We start from the raw sequence: 17,884 nt of genomic DNA on the forward strand, positions 1-17,884 counted from the left end.
GCACCCAGCCCATCACTAAATGGTGGCTCAAGGGGAAGGGATGTAAAAGGGCAATATTTACGTATTACAGGTTCTTTAATAGGTCACTTAACGTAATATAAACTATCTGTTGGTTAAGTACTAAATTTTGGGGGTATAGTTTTCCTTTAATGTATTTGGTAGAAAAATAACATTTGTCCACAAGAATAAATGATATTATCCTGAATTCACTTGACTGCCTACACAACTAAGAAGTCATGTATTTACTGGTTTATTGTTAATACATTCCTATATGCCTAGAAAGCTAAGTAAACATACAGTCATAACATCTCTACTTTGGCATGATAGCAGCACTATTGACAATCCTCTGCATCTAGAAGCAGATAATGTTTGTGTATGTATATCTGTGAATAGACTTTTCATACAATTACAGATATCTTTTTATCTTGGCTCCCATAACTTCTTAATTCAGACCATAGGAGTAGAGCTTCTTGCAAAAGATAGGAAGGTAGACACTTGGATGGAGGGCATAGCTGTTTCAAACCATGGGCAGAAAAATGGGGAGGTTGTATGTAATGTATGTATGTATGTATGTATGTATGTATGTATGTGTGTGTGTGTGTGTATGCTTGATGCAAACTTTTAGCACATAGTGAAATCTATACTACTATTTATCAAATCAGATCTGGCATTATGGCATCAAGTGACTTAAATGTGTGGGATAGAAAGGGAATTTTAGGTTATAAATATTGTAATGCTGCTATGGTAACCATTGGGTTTCAGGGAAGCCATGATTATTGTACTCTCTAATCCTCTTCAAATATGTGAAGGTGATCATACCCCAGATAAAAAAAATCTCTTAAATGAGACATTTGCCACTTTCTGTAGTATTTTATGGAATTGCTTTATTAAACGTAAATGCTTTATTAAACACTGGATACAGATATAAATAGGAAAAATAACATATAAACTTAAAACAGTCACACATTGCAGAAACTGGAATATTTTATAACATGAAAGCCCCGCCCTGCCTACAAACTCACAGTACTATTTCAATGTGATTGACTAACAAGTATAAGCATATTCATAAACAAACACTACATCTTCCATCACTTTGATAAAATGATCAGAACAACATGTTATATTTAATTCTGTTCTGTATTAAGCTCACAGTGTTTTTTTTGTAATCATGTTCTAGTTACCTTACTTTTATCCTGTGATTGATAACAACAACACTGAGTTGAATAATTATATGCAACAGATATGACATCTTTATTTTACATTGACTGCAATATTAGAGTCGCTGATCACAGAAAAGCATAGCTACTTTTCATTTCAATTAAACAGCTGAGCATTAATAGGAACATTCAATTGCTTTTCAAAGGAAACTATTCATAAAAAGCTAAGAGATATAACATATTTGCTTCCATGTAATATACAATTAATGAAATTATTACAGTAATGCTGCACACTCAGGGGGTTAATATATTTCTGTATTATATTTTTGATGGCTACTGATCTATAGAAAAAAAATACCAATCCCTTGACATAAGTTTACTATCTGTCCCCATTTCCTGGGGACAGGCCCATTTTCTGTCCCCAGGCAAATCTGTCCCCAAATGTAAGTAGTTAGAATAATAGCTAGAGAACAGAAGCATTACATTAAATTTTAAGTATGGTTATAACAAATGGGCTATCTGGCCTATTTATTTAATGCTAAAAAAGAGGGACAATGAATTATTGTGAAGGTCAGTTTTGTTCTTGTCGTATGAAGCAGATGCTTCCAATGGTGGCATTTGTCACTAACTTCAATGCAGCCACCCAGGCTGTAGCACAGTCAATTAGGAAACATTGACCTTTGATATAAATGGAGATATCCCCATTTTCCAGAATTTCAGATGGTTTCTCCTAATCTCCTATAAGACACATTGTACTTTGAGAAATAAACAGGTGTCTCCTTTAGTGAAACAAGGAAGATTTTCATTTTTGGAGCCACCTAGACAGAGTATGTTTAGATGCGGGTCTTGTAAACAGTGCAGGTTTGTGTTGCTATGTTCAAACACTATGGCAAACAATCAAAATATTGATCTACGCAATCACAATCTGTAATACTGATTATTGTATTTACTATTTACGATGCCCTTACAGCCTTATATATATATATATATATATATATATATATATATATATATATATATATATATATATATATATATAAAAACCAACGTACGATGCACTCAGACCTAAATATAATATGATGCTATGGGTGCGTTATACAAGCTCAAATTGCAGGGAGTCCACCTGCACAATAATATATCTTCCAACTGAGCCGCACTCCAAACTTGTAAAACATAGCTTTTATTCAAGCATTTTCTTAAAAAACGAATGCAATAATCGTTCAAGGCAGTATAACAACTATACTTATCAGTCCATTATGCCACATCCGCGCGACGTTTCGGGGGCATCTCACCCCCTTTCTCAAGCGCACCCCGTGGCTAAGCACAGTCAGTAGTCCGCATAACTTGTTACTTCCTTGTATAACCGAAAACCGGAAGTGACGTAGCGGGTCACCGTGGAAACGGATCACACTGTCAGCGTAATCAGTATACACAGCCTATGCCAACTCATTTATGAGTTGGTTTGAGGAGGAACACGTCTATCGTAATGTACTGTTCGCTACGCATTGTTTTGCGTGGTGGAGGTATATCGATGACGTGTTCCTCCTATGGCGGGGTGACCTGGAGTCCCTGTCCGTCTTCCGTGATCAGATAAATAGGGCCCATCCAGACATTAAATTTACAATGACAGCAGATACCCACAAAATAGTCTTTTTGGATGTTGAGGTTAGTAAAAGTGAACAAAAATTCCTCACACGAATTTATACAAAACCCACTGATCGGAATCAGTTGTTGAGGTTTGATAGCTTTCATCCTATATCGGTTAAAAAATCTATTCCCATTAGCCAATTTTCACGGGTCTGTAGAATAGCTAATGACCCAGTTATTGTTAAAGAGGATCTGAACAAAATGGACAAGAAATTAACAAGCAGGGGTTATCCTAAACATGTCCTTCAGGAAGGTTTTTCTAAAGTGAATAGAAATAAAGGGATTAGTCAACCTAATAAAGGCAAAGCTACACAACAGATGACGTTTGTTTCTCAATATCATGCGCAAAGTGGTCGGATTCAATCTATCCTTCAGAAACACTGGTATTTGTTAAGGGAATCATATCCTACAATTGAAACATTCCAACAGGCTCCTATGATGTCATATCGTAGGGGCCACACAATAGGTGGTAAATTAGTAAGAGCTGAGGTCTCCCCTGTACCGAGAAAATTCACTTTCTTAGGTCCACCTAGAGAAGGTATGTACAAATGTAAGGGTTGCACCCAATGCCGTTTTGTTTTGGTGGGGCCACGATTTACTGACCCCCATACAGGGAGATCATATAAAATACGGGGGCATCATACATGTGACACCAATTTTGTGGTATATATGCTCGTCTGTCCATGCAATTTAATTTATATCGGAGAGACTATTCAGAAAGTTAAGGACAGGTTTTCACAGCATAGATCAACAGTGAATACTGGTAATAGAATTCTCCCAGTATCTAGACATTGTTTAGAACTGGGACATACAGCTGATGATCTCAGATATCGGGTAATACAACATGTCCCTGCCCCTGGAAGGGGTGGAGACCGTGTTAAAATCCTCAAGAAAACTGAGGTAGAATGGATTCATCATTTAAACTCTTTAGCTCCATATGGGTTAAATAGGGATTTTGATTTACATCTATTGTTGTAAAATAACCTGTTTCTGTACTGTTATTCTTTATTTATTTTTGCTTTAAAAATTTTTATTTTTGTTTTCATTTATATAATGAATGTTTATGCTGAATAATTAGGGCTGTTCTGATTCTAGGCCCCGTTTTTGACATGACTGTAATGTGCCAAGTACTGTTTCAATATTATGTATGCACAGGTGCCTCTATATAATAGACTGATAGCTCCTTACTAATATATACTGAATTGATGTGCCGGCTTCTGTGTATACTGGTTACGCTGACAGTGTGATCCGTTTCCACGGTGACCCGCTACGTCACTTCCGGTTTTCGGTTATACAAGGAAGTAACAAGTTATGCGGACTACTGACTGTGCTTAGCCACGAGGTGCGCTTGAGAAAGGGGGTGAGATGCCCCCGAAACGTCGCGCGGATGTGGCATAATGGACTGATAAGTATAGTTGTTATACTGCCTTGAACGATTATTGCATTCGTTTTTTAAGAAAATGCTTGAATAAAAGCTATGTTTTACAAGTTTGGAGTGCGGCTCAGTTGGAAGATATATACATATATATATATATATATATATATATATATATAGGCAAGGTGACACAGAAAATATATGATCATATTTTGCAATATAGATCGAGCATTAAATGCAAAGATGTTGCTCTTCCTGTACCTAGACACTTTGCTGAATTTAGGCATAGCCATAATGATGAACAGGTTGCTAAATTATAGCGAGGGGCGATATAATAGATTGGATAAATGGACTCAAAACCCTCCAGCCGAGGGAAAAAATATTATTATGACCTATATGTTTTTCTTCAAGATCTTTTTGGGGGTTTCTTTCTATTTCATTTTTGGAATGTATATTATTTGTTTTGTATATGTTAATCATTAGACACTATTTTGGGAAGTTTGAAAACATTCAGTAGTGTGTATTAGTCCATACATTATGATGATAATGCATATCTTTATTACTATTATATATGTAGCAAGTGATTGTATAATGTGACTTGGTGGATCTATATGACTCAAATGGACTAATCAGGCATTTATGACCTGATAAAGGGATGCTTCTGAAAGGTAATGTTGTTGATGTCTGGACAAAGTTCACAATTGTCATGTGAATCTGTGCTTTATTGAATTTTCTCCATAATAGAAGGTGTGGATTCCTGCACGGTCACCCCAGTAATTGTACTTATGGGAGGGGGCAAGTCAGTTGTGGCTACAGAGGTAACCCACTATGGGATCCCTGAAATTACAGCCAAGTTCAGGCTGATGGTAATTCAAAAGTTCCCTTAAGTAATTTTGTGCACTTCTGTGTAACAGAGCACGCTGTACAAAAGTATTTATCTAAACAGCAATAATATAAGGAGAATCACTTTACATTGATTTTAAAATTGTTATTGTGTTGATTTAAATAACAACTCAGTATTCTCTCATAATCCAAACTCACACAGAAAAACAAACACATACTGTACAGTAGACTTTATCAAGGAAACTTATAGTTGTAAAGCACAGACCTACACACTCCAGTACTCAGATACAATCTTATAGTGTTTATCACCAAAGCCTGAATTTCCTCTAGGCCACAGAGCTAAGCACAGTCTTTCAGTGTTGAAATATGGTCCTTGTTATTAATAACAGAGGTTTGATACCACAGTGAGTTCTGCATTAACCTTACTCTTACCTTTCCCTCTAATTCTGCTGTGAATACATCTTCTCATCTTGTATCACAACCATCCTGCCTCTGCAGTTTGAGCTTAAAGGAATGAACCTATGCGGAAACCACAGGGGAAGCTTTTATTTTAAATTTTATTAGCTCTAAAAAGTAAAGTAGTGCAGCTAGAAGAGGCTAAAGCGCCATGGCAAGATCAGTGCTTTTATTGGCAGGCAGAGAATGTGCGCAACAGTTGCTTGCTGAGGCAGAACAGCATAGTAGCAAAAAAGTGAACAGAACTGTGCAAAATTATATGGTGGGTACAACCCTGCATTACTGGTCCAGGGGTTGATCAGCCAAGGAGACATATACTCCAATATACTACATTTGTAAAATGAATGACAAATAATGAATAGTATTAAATGAAAACTATAATGGCATGATTTTAACCACCTCCCCTCTATTTAGTGTTGCAGTGTGCTCAAAGCAGGTGCTTCACCTTCATGCAGAAGACACTTTAGAAGACAGCATAAAGCCCAAAGTAAAGTCACAAAGCGACTGTCACAGTACAGTCACATATTGCGACTGGGGGTGCCAAAGGTTTGAAACATATTTTTTTAATTCAGGTAATTACTTACCTAAAACAAATAAGCATACCTAGCAATTGGTTTAAAGAAGAATGAAAGCTTCAATACCTGGGTTGTGCCAAGTGTTAGGCACCCCCAGTGATTGACACCCCTTGCCAGTGCTCCTGTTACAACAAAATGCACCGGTCTGGAGTACTTCCCCATGAGTACCATGGAGCGATCCTTTTTTTCCCCACTTCTTTTTTTAATACCCCAAGACAGATGCAGGTGCAGTAGAGTAGGAAAAGCCATCATTTTTGTTTGGCTTCTTACTCTACTGTGCTTGTCAGCCACTTGAAAAAAGAAGAAGCAAAAAAGTGTCACTCAGTGGTGCTTGCTGAAGAGTACCCTACAGGTCCAGATTTGGATTTAAACAGGTCCTGGTATTTCAAGTACACAGAGGGCCAAATGGTCCCCCCACCAGCCCAATAAATAGTTACTGTCTATGGAATCATATAGCAGCCCCTCTGGCATTAGCCAGAATCCACAGATTTCCAGTCCAGGCCTTGTACCCCAGGTCATTGCAGTTTTGCTAACAGGAGCACTGGCCAGGGGTGTCAGGTAAGTGGATGCAATTACTGGGGGGGTGCCCATTGATTAAGACCTTTAAACTAATTGTTAGGTTTGCTTATTTTTGAAACAGATCAGCAAATTATATCCTTTTATCCTATTTTTCTTTCAGTAGGAAAAAAAGGTAGTAAACTTTTCTGATTTATTCACCTGACGACACTTAAAAGCTGATGCCTTGATGGCTATTAAATTGTAATACACATGTATATCCAATGAGAATCTATTTTGTTTGGTGTTCTTCTTATCAAGCTAATTGCAAATGATTCATACTTCTGACAGCTGCAAATAGCGTTTCTCGGTGAACTGCATATTTTACAGAGAGATTAAGTTAAGGTCAAGACCTGGTTTAAATTGCTGAGACTTAAAAAGCTCCCTATGCCCTAATAAAAAAAAGAGCTACAAGAGCATCGACTTGGATTACAATTCAGACATTATTGAATATTGTGAATTTAAATGAACTATTTTATGCATGATATAGAATGACGGCTAATGTTAAATGAAATTGGAGTCATCAGCTATAATAAAGGGAATACTGAGAGATGTGGAATAGAAAATGTGAAATTGAAAACAGCATGCAGCTGATTAAATGGAAACAAAGAAATAATGAAAAATTGAAAGACTGCATGCAAGGATATGTTACGTTTGTTTTTCATCAGATTGCCTGATACTGTGTGAATAGCTGCGCTGAGTAGATAACTGTGACTTTGCTGTATTATTTACCTTGAGGTTTTGGCTTGAATTATACACAACCCTTTACTGTCTAAATCAAAATCTAATTAATACATCACTGGTGAGCACTCAACTGTGTAAAATAACAGGGAGCATGTAAAGAAACAACACAATTATAAATATATACATCAGTATTTAAATAATACATTTACATGAAACATAGTATGGCATAAACTTTATCTTGGTAACAACATTCATTCTAAATTAAACTCATGCTATGTCACAAAAGCTCATATAATTTAGGTAGTTGGAACTTGGCCCATACATAGATAAAGAGAGCACATAACAGTCTTCTATTTTCTATAATACGTATAAACATTATATATATAAAAAAAAAAAAGGATTCTGAAATAAGCCTGTGGTCCCATTAATCCAATGGGGTAATAAAAGTCACAAAGTCTGCACTTAGGGGCAGATTTACTAAGACACGAACGCTCGGAACGTATTTTTTCCTGAATTGGAAAGGTTTTCCCGCTGTTTACAAATGTTTGGTGCGAAAATTTTGTGACTTTCTGATCGCCAATACGATATTATCGTGACTAATACGATTTTTTCGGAAGCATTTTCGTGATATTTGCGATCTTAAGAAATTATCGTATCCAATCCGAATTTGTCCCATTCGGGATTCGAACTCGCGTTTTCATGAATGTGCCCCTTAGTCTAGTAACCCATTGCTACCAATCATTCTTTAAACCAGGGGGCAAGTAAATGTTATCTACTAACTGCTTGGGTTATTTGATGCTATTTGAGGTGTAAACGTACATTCTTTCCTCTGGTTTAGCAACCCAAAGCCACCAATCAGATATTTATCTTTTAACAGCTCAGTAAATTCTACCTGCTTATTATTAGCTGAAACCTATGTGGCTATGTCATCTCTCTAATGATCTTGGATGTCTGGATTGATGGAAGGGGGCAAGTAGCTAATGGAGAGCTAGTGGATAACCAATGAGGTTCCTGCAGAGAGGATAAAGATATGCCTTAATATACTTCTTGTTTGGCATTACAAAAAAATAAATCATAGCACTTTTTTGACAGTGTGTCAAGTTTACAATCCTCTGAATTCGGGCACAGAAATCACATTGACTTAACATTAAGGACCAAGAGAAGAACAAGCAAAACATGTGAAATTATGTCAGCTATGCTCTTCCAGTCTACTGAAATGCCTGTTAGCCGTATAGCTGTTTCAGAACTAAAATAGTGTCCCATTATCTATGTTCTCTAAAGAGAGAAATCTTTTGCTGAAACAAATAATGTGATCAATTTCACACCAATATTTACACTTTTGTGATGCAATTTGACTATACGTCTTTATAAAAGTAATGTACAACATAAGGCTGACGTTTCACAGGAACAAAATGGAAACAAATCTGGTTCCTGACTGTACTATAGCAACATTATGTGTTTCTCAAATATAAGGAAAGCAGATTTTCTTTGCATTTTACCTGATCAGAAAACTAAAATGTATAATTGTGTAAGAGCTGTTTTATACAGAACTTGCATCCATTAAATCTATACAGTCTTTTGCTGTTAGAACAATGTGTTCTAGTATGAATACAGCTTTTGAACCATTCATTTCTCCTTCAAAGTTAAAGTGAGAAGTTACTTGAATGGTATATAAAAGCAGAGAAGAATATCTTATTATCTCACTTGGCATCTCTTTAGAAAAGCTTATATTCTTAGGCCTGCATGGAAGAACCCATTCTCCAGATACTTTGAGCTGCAGTAACAGCCTAAAAGCAAATTATGAGAAAAATGTATGGATATATGCTGCAACTTTAGGAGAGTGAATGACTGTTATGCCATTAGTGTAATATATGTTGCCTTAATAGGGCCTGAGGTCCATTTTTTTTTTTTACTGAAAAAGGGTCCTGAAACCAAACACGTGAAGACCTAAGGTTGTATGCCATTGCCATTGCACAATACAAGAGAGATTAAACCACACTTGAAAGTTCTACACAACAGATATAAATATGTCTGCCATGCCCTGGAATCTACCATCCATCATTAGAGGAAGGACAGATGTGAAAGGGAATGCTAACAGTGTAGATAGCATGCACACTGACTCAAAAGCATACCATTTTAAAGCATAACTAGGGGTGTGTCTGTTGCTATTTTGCCCCCCCAAAAAATGCATCTTTGACTTGTTCTAGTAGATTACTTATAGATTAAATACCAGATGACTTTCACTTAACGATGAGTGGTCCCAGTGTTCAATATGCTAAGGATGGCTGTGGTTCTACAACAGTAATATTTGTACAGAACTGAATAGGTAGGATCAGAATTGAGCAGGCCATACATAAACATTTTAATCTTTCTGTGACAAATGTTTGTGGAAAAGTTTGTTTAGTAGGGAAGAAGGGTAACAGAAATATAAAGAGCAAAAACAAAAAAAAATGTGTTTAAAAAGTTAAATATAAAAGGATCATGACATTTTTAGTCATATGTACTGATATTACTACTTCTTTAAGCCAACCTGCCCATTCAACAAACCAACCAATCAACAATATTGTTCAAAGGCATCAATTACTATGGTCTTCCCAAAAATCTTAAAAAACCTATGTGTATGGTCAGATTAACAAACCCTTAGCAAAATGAAGGAACTAATTGTAGGTACTTTGTCCAAACAGGAACGTTTTTGAAGTTTTATTTTTCAACCCACTATCTCCACAGGTATAACTCTTAAACTTGAAATCCAACCCTCAAACCCTTAAGGAAAAGCTTGTCTAAAACTTAAACTTGAAAAAAAAAGCCTGTGGTGCTGTTTTGTTGGGCCAAGTATAATTGATTTTTATATATGAGATCAGTTTATACAGGTATGAGATCACTTATCTGGAAACCCATTTTACAGGAAGCTCTGAATTACAGGAAGACAATCTCCCATTGTAATCAAAAAAATTATTTTCCTTTTTCTCTACAATACTAAAGCAGTACCTTGATTGTAACTATGATATAATTAATCTTTATTAAATGTTTTTTTAGTAGACAATGTATGGCAATCCAAATTACGGAAGGACCCCTTATTTGGACCTGAGCACTCTGGATAACAGGTCCCACATTTGTAGTAGATGCACAGATGTACAGCATAGTGAGCAATGCAAAATGTATTGCCACTGTGAAAGTAACATGATAGGGAGAGGAACTAATGGTGAGGCCCAGATTTAGGAAAACTCTAAATACACTAAGGAGTGTTTGTTGTCAGGATATCATCAAATCAGACAATCATGAAAGAAAGTGAAAAAACTGGTGCTATCCAAAACATTTCCTTTCACTTTCAGTCAGAAAAGCAGAAACATACATAAAACGCATTTACTTTTAATGGTTTAGCTTTTCTCTATCTATTTTGCAGCTGTTGAAAACAATGGATGAGTGTTATGAGTTACTACTAAAAAAAGGTATAATCAACTCCAAGCAGCAAATAAACCACAATTTAGAGAAACGCTTGCTTTAAAAACAAAAAAAGAACTAGATAATTTAAAATGGCTCAGCCAATAACTTATCCACTGTGTCCAATACATGTTATCTTTAGCTGCTGCTGAAGACTGTACAGAGTTGCACAGATAGAGTATAAATCAATATAGGATTCATTTTAGTATAACGAGAGTATAACTGACTATACTAATGATTTAGTAGTGTCAGGTGTAATTTAACTTAAAGAAGTCATTTTGTTCAAGTAATCTTATCAAAATCTACTGTTCTGACCATCGTTTGCCTTGATTATATAGCCTATTTTTTAAACAACTATGGGCTCTGTCATTTACAATTTTTAGGCTGATGCCACACGCGGCGTAGGGCTGATTTTTTCGGCAAGCAGAAAACCGCTTGCCGAAAAATCAGCCCTACGCCTGCTACTTGTGCCTGCACCCGAATGAATGGGATACGCTCGGGTGCAGGCACATGTAGCCGATATACGCATGAAAATGCGAGAGAATGCAAAGTCTCGCGTTTTCATGCGTATATCGGCTGCATGTGCCTGCACCCGAGCGTATCCCATTCATTCGGGTGCAGGCACAAGTAGGAGGCGTATGGCTGAATTTTCAGCAAGCGTTTATCCGCTTGCCGAAAATTTCAGCCCTACGCCTCGTGTGGCATTAGCCTTAGGTGTTTTTAGAGGCTTTTCCATAGAAAAACTGCTTATTAAATAAGACTATATGGGATTGTCATTATGGCATTTCCAAGACATCTGTGTAAGGGGTTTCTGGATAACTGATCTCTGAATAATCCAGCATCAGGTGCTTCAATAAAGTTAGCTTCATGCAAATATATAGTTTTACTATGCAACTCCTAGGGTTCACTGCAGTGCCATATGAAAGGTCAGTGAATATTGCCTACATTACTGGGGCTGTACAAGGTGAATGTAAGCCATAGATAAAACTGTTTTATTGCATACATAACTGAAACACGTCCATTTAGTAATAAGGCAAATATTTATATACAGCACTAATAAAGAACAAGCCATAGCACGTTCCACATATACAGTGTTTCTTGGCAGAAACTACTGCCATAAAATATTCTCCCTGCACAAAAGGATATTATAAAGAGAAAAAGGAAATGAATGAGATATACTGGGATGTCCTACTGTTTAAAAAAAAGCATGTGTTAGAAGCTGGTGCCTGGCCAGTGCACTTTGCTAAATATAAAACATTGCTGCTTCCAGATTTCTTACCTCATTTGTCTGCAGGACACAGATATTTTATCACGCTGTTAAAAACAACACAGTTTATCTGATTCTACTCACAAGAGAATCTGGTTGGGGTTCTGTTTATAGCAATGCCATTTTTTCTAGATTCACGCTATATTCCCTCTTCTAAAACCATTTACCTGATTTTTTTACCTTGTTTTAAACTGCTCAGGGAAAGATATTGAGAGCCTTAAGAAGAGACCCAAGACCCATGCCTTAATGCAAAAATGCCTTCACAGGGGTAAGGGGGAAAAAAGCAAGGGTAAAATTATTTTATTTTAAAAAATGTACACAACAAAACAACTTCATAAGGACTCTTCAATACAGAAAAACAGAACTGGTTTATTTATCTAAAGGGGATGGTCTGCCTTTCCAAATACATTTTCAAATAGCATACTACAAATAGTAACTTTTTTAATTTTGTGCTATTTTTTTTCAAGAGCTTTACATCTACATTTTTGTTTTTATAAATGAATAAGTTTCCCCTCTTATATAAGCTTTGTAAGACAAGTGGTCCACCTTCTAAATTGTTATTGATAAAAATTAGGGTAGTGGGCAATTATCAGTTGGAATGAGTAATGCAAGCTTGATTAATTAAAAATGGAGCCTCAGTTAGATCCCCTCTCCTTTGCATGTAACTTAGAGATGATTGGTGGGCGTGTCTTTGTCATCAGGGACACCCCCCACCAATCATCTCTAAGTTACATGCAGTAAGGACATTATGTGGTCATTACCTTAAAGACATATTTACAGCCCTGTAGACCTGTTGCAACCCTTGGGAAAGTGATAGCATTAATCCAGTAATCATGGATTGGTTGTACTTCAAGCCTCTCTCTCCAGTTAGTGTTGCTGGTCCTCCAGAAACTGCAGAACCAAACACAGGCCAGATGTAGTAAAAGGAGACAAGCATAATGATGGGGCAGACATTAATAATAGCAGAGCTGCTATATTCACTTTAAAGTGATAATGGTTTTGTTGGGATCAGTTTGTAAAACAAAGGGGGAGATTTATTAAGATTCGAATGCTCCGAGCGTATTTTCGTTGATTTTTTTTGCGCTTGCATTACTTTTTCGTACACCCGCGCGACTTTTCCTTACACTTGTGCGAAAAATTCAGAAAGGTTCTGCCTCTGTTTACAATGGTTTGGTATGAAAATTTTGTGACTTTCAGATCGCCAATACGATATTATCGTGACTAATACAATTTTTTCGTAAGCATTTTCGTGATATTTGTGATTTTCAGAAATTATCGTATCCAATCCGAATTTTTCCCATTCGGGATTGGAACTCGTGTTTTAATGAATCGGCCCCATAATCTTGTGGAGCTGCTTCTGGGAAAATTTATTGGGTAAAAAAAAAACTAATTTAAGACTCAAATTTTATAAAAATAAAAAAAATCAACAAAGTCATTATTTATGGTGAAGTGTTGGAAAAAGACATATTGGTTGCATACTGAAATATAAAATTGTAGTAAACAAACTAGAAAAATGAAAACATCTGAATTAGTGATCATCTAGGTTAACAAGGGGTGCACTGCATGTACTTACCAGCTGACAACCTTCAAGGGAACTGACAAGTTGAGCATTTTGGCAAGAGAGAATGGAACCCGCCAAGTTCAACATTACACACACAGCAGAGAGAAGCATAAAGAAGGTTATCTGGAAACAAAGGATAGTTTACATATTAGTTAGCTGTTTCTGTAACTGTATCTCCCAGTTAGGTATATGAATGAATACGGATATGGATGAATAATTCACAAACATATTCCAAAACCTTGCTTAATACTATAGTATTTTGTAATCAGTACAATAAAGGACATATTTATATTAGATTGAATGGTCAGCTACAGGTTGGAAAACAAAAGAAAAGATTTAATTGGTTGCAATGAACAACATCACTGGTGATGTTGGCTTACACATTATAATAGATATGCCCCTAGGTGTGCACACAGCACTAAAGAGCAGAGACCCTTGCAAAACCTTTGTCGAACAGATCAGCCTGCATTGTATGTGTGTGGGGGTGTTTTTTTGTGCTCTCTTTTATATAGTGGATAGTATACAGCCTACTATAATGTATAATGATAAAAGCAATAGATTTGACCATATAAATCCACAAGGCTACAGATCAACGTCTTTAGTGTTCAACCCTCTATAACGTAAAATAATAAAAGGCAACTGATTTGCACATATAAAAGCTAGAGGCCACAGCAGAGTTCATTAGCATGGGCCACACAACTCAGATTTTACTGCTATCATTACACATTCTAATAAGAGTTTGTTGTAAATCGTATTATACCATTTACTATTATAAAAACATAGGTTGCAGTATTTCCCCACTTTGTAAGCATGCAGCCATTCCAACAACCTGTTCTATAAATGCCATCTGGAACCGCTGCCATAACATGATTTAAAATGATGTGCTCCAAGGTTAAAGTTTTCAGCGCTGCCATGTGAGTCTCATAATCCATTATAAAGATGCATTGATATGGAACACACACAGATCTTAACATAATAGAGGGATTTACATTAGAAAGAAAAGCAAAAGCTGACCATTTCTGCTTCCAAGAGCATACAGTATATAATATACACAATGGTTTCAGTGCCAGTCACCCTTCTAAATGTGACCCCTGCAAGGCCACAGATGGGACATGGAGCACAAAATAAGCTAAAATGGTTGTCACCCAGCAATGTAACACTTAGCATTCTGCTGTGAGCCGGTCAGGGAATTATTTGCCAATTTAGAGGTAGGGACACCTTATTTGCCCAATGGGGGAATGTAATATACAGTGAAGTGACCATTTTTAGGAATACAGTGCCTGTAAATTGGAGCTGGAAATGCAGCCCATATACTTTAGGGTGCTGATGCCTATGGGAAACAGAGAAATGTGTGAGTTGCACAGTGGCAGGAGCACGTTTCTGCAGGCAGCAACGGGGTTAAGGTTTCCCCACCCCTAAAGGCAGCTTTTCATGTCTCTGTGAATATATTTCTGCTCTTCACTGAAAATTTCCCTTTAAGTTTGCTGAATCCCATGCTAATTAGTTGTTTAGAAAGTGTCGGTTTGACTACATTATACAGTAGCTGCAGTTTTAGCAGAAGGCTTTTATATTTATCTGTAAGTGAAGGAAAAATATGCACATAAAACTAACGTTTTCTTGTATTCCTGCCATTATAGTTTTAGAAAAAAATAATAAAAACTTGTTTTAGTACCTTCCTGAATAACAATGGCTCGCTCTCTGTTTTTGCACTGACTGTAATTCACATGCATTTATTTTAAATTCCTAAAAGCCACATACATTATTAAATGTAAAGGAAAAGGAGAAGGGATAAAATAACTTGATTGTTCTGGTTCTGAATTCATATTAGGCAGATTAGTAAGAGCCCCACTGATCTGAAGAAGATTCAGTTGAAGTTGATTCATGTATGGTTTTCTTAACTTTCTTTGGAAGCTTGACATGGGGCTTCATTGTCCTCATTCAAATGGCATATTCTCAATATCTATGGTTATTGCTTTTTAGTGTGTACATATGGGGGCTAAAGGGATTTGTGTAAATATTTTAAAATAATAACATTTAAAATGTAACCACAGTTCCCAACGTTCCCTTACATACAGTATTCATATTTAAGGGTTACAATGGACATAAGAGAGCAAATATTCAAATATATGATGTGATACAGGTATTATCCATTATCTGCAAATCTGTTATCCAGAAAGCTCCTATCTCCATCTTCCATAGATTCCATTTTAATCAAATAATTCAATATTTCAAACATTATTTCCTTTTTCTCTGTAATGATAAAACAGTACCTTGTACTTGATCCCAACTAAGATATAATGAATCCTTATTGGAGGCAAAACACTCCTATTGGGTTTATTTAATGTTTAAAGTATTTTTTAGTAGACATAAGGTATGGAGATCCAAATTACAGAAATATCCCTTATCCAGAAAGCTCAAGGTCCAGAGCATTCTGAATAATAGGTCCTATACCTCTACTACACAACCCCTTACTTTAAAAGTGATCTTAACTCAAAAAATTAATTGGTACACGTTTACTCAGATTGGTTACCCAAGAACTTTTGCAATTTACTTTAATTTTCTGTTTTTATTGGTCCTCTAGTGGCTGTTAAGATATTAGCTATTTTAGCTATTCTTTTTTTTTTTTGTAACTTATATTTTTTATTTTTCCAATAACAAAAGCAAGGGCAAAGACATACAGAGTTATACGATACAAAGGTACATTGGTTGTCATGAGATATTGAGTTAGTATAGCTGTTGTTCCAATGATAAGTCTTAATCGTTTTGTCTGCCTTTTCCTGCAAAAAGATATCCAACAATAGGGTAGGTTCAAAGGGAGGGGTAGAAAAGGAAAGGTTATGGCTAAGGATACTGTTAACTAATGGATGCATGGTAAAAGCCTAAATTGGCTATTAGGTTATTAGTTGTTGGGTTGTCTATGGGCAGTAAGTCTGCAGCTGAAAAGAGCATAGGCGGGCGAGCAGATGGGTGTCCCCTGTGAAGCTTGATTAGGTTAAGTGGCCAAGCCGTGTAGTTCCCAAATGTCCCATATTTTAAGATGTTCAGGGGTGTTGTTGTGTAGGGTGGCGATTCCGTATTCAAATTTCCTGTTGGAGTTCACTCGATTGATTATTTCAGTCATAGAAGGTGCAATAGGTGATTTCCATTTGGCTGCGATGGCTAGTCTGGTAGCGGTAAGTATCTGGTTGGTTAATGCTTGGCCACACTTACGCATTTTGGGAAGTGGTTTCCCCAGTAACAATATAGTGGGATCTAAGGGAACCTCACGTGAGAACAGTCAGCTCAGTAGGCTTGCTATTTCCGTCCAGATGGGTTGGATTGTGGGGCATTCCCAAAAGATGTGTTGTATTTTAGCTATTCTTACTGGCCATTTAGCTAAACATCTCTCTCTGTGAAGGTCAGAGTGTCAGTAACCCTAAGGGGCATATTTAATAACAATGGAGACAAACTTCACCAGTGATGTAGCACATAGTAACCAATTATATTTCAACAGTCACCTACAAGTTATAAAACAAAAGCAAAGATCTGATTTGTTACTACGGGATTGGTTACTGTGTCTCCAGTGTTAATAAATACACCCCTACCTGCCTATGCAATTCCAATATGATCACTTAACCCTAGGGTTGCTAACTCTGAAAAAAAGTGTTGAACCTGGAATTAATGACTAGTGATGAGTGAATTTTTTCACCAGGTATGGATTCACTGCGAAATTCTACAATTTGCCATTAGTGATTTTTTTTTTTTGCAAAACAAGAATTCGGCACAACAAAAATTCACTGAGTGAGAAAAAAGTTGCAGTTGTGTCAAAAAAAGTTGTGCGCATCAAAAAAGTCTTGTGGTAGCTGCATTTCGCTAATTTTTCACATTTTGTAAATTTTTCAAAAGTTTTGCAAATTTTCCAGCGAAACGGGACAGATTTACTCATCACTATTGTGGCTTAATACTGGTAATATTTTAGAAACTCCTAAAAACAGAAAATTAATGTAAACTGCTCAGAGAATAAATCTAAGTAAGTTTACATAAAGTTATTTTGGGTTTAGACGCACTTTAATACAACTGACACTCTGGATCTACGTTATATAAATATGAACTTTAGTTGGAATAATGCCAATAATATAATGACAATAATTAATTTCTGAATTTAAGAGATAAAGTATTGATTTTTTATAAAAAAAAACAAAACTCTTCATTGTACATCATGTGCACTGGAAAATGGCTCAAGGTTGCAAATTTTGGATTTCCAGTTTTTAGATCACCTGCTTTACCCAATGTTTCTGACACTGCATCCCTGTCCCAGGGCGATAGACTGTAAAAGCTTATGAA

The 17,884-nt window shown here is 36.3% G+C and overlaps 1 protein-coding gene across 2 annotated transcripts in view; it reads right to left on the reverse strand.

Annotated features, from left to right (window-relative positions):
• fam189a1 (family with sequence similarity 189 member A1) overlaps nucleotides 1–17,884 on the reverse strand; it is a 346,103-nt gene that overhangs the window by 101,882 nt on the left and 226,337 nt on the right. For both annotated transcript variants that reach the window (XM_031898054.1, NM_001078904.1), the window contains 1 exon segment: nucleotides 13,574–13,684. In XM_031898054.1, coding sequence (XP_031753914.1) covers nucleotides 13,574–13,684 — 111 coding nt within the window.

This window comes from Xenopus tropicalis, chromosome 3, assembly GCF_000004195.4.
Source record: "Xenopus tropicalis strain Nigerian chromosome 3, UCB_Xtro_10.0, whole genome shotgun sequence".
Classification (NCBI taxonomy): Eukaryota; Metazoa; Chordata; class Amphibia; order Anura; family Pipidae; genus Xenopus; species Xenopus tropicalis.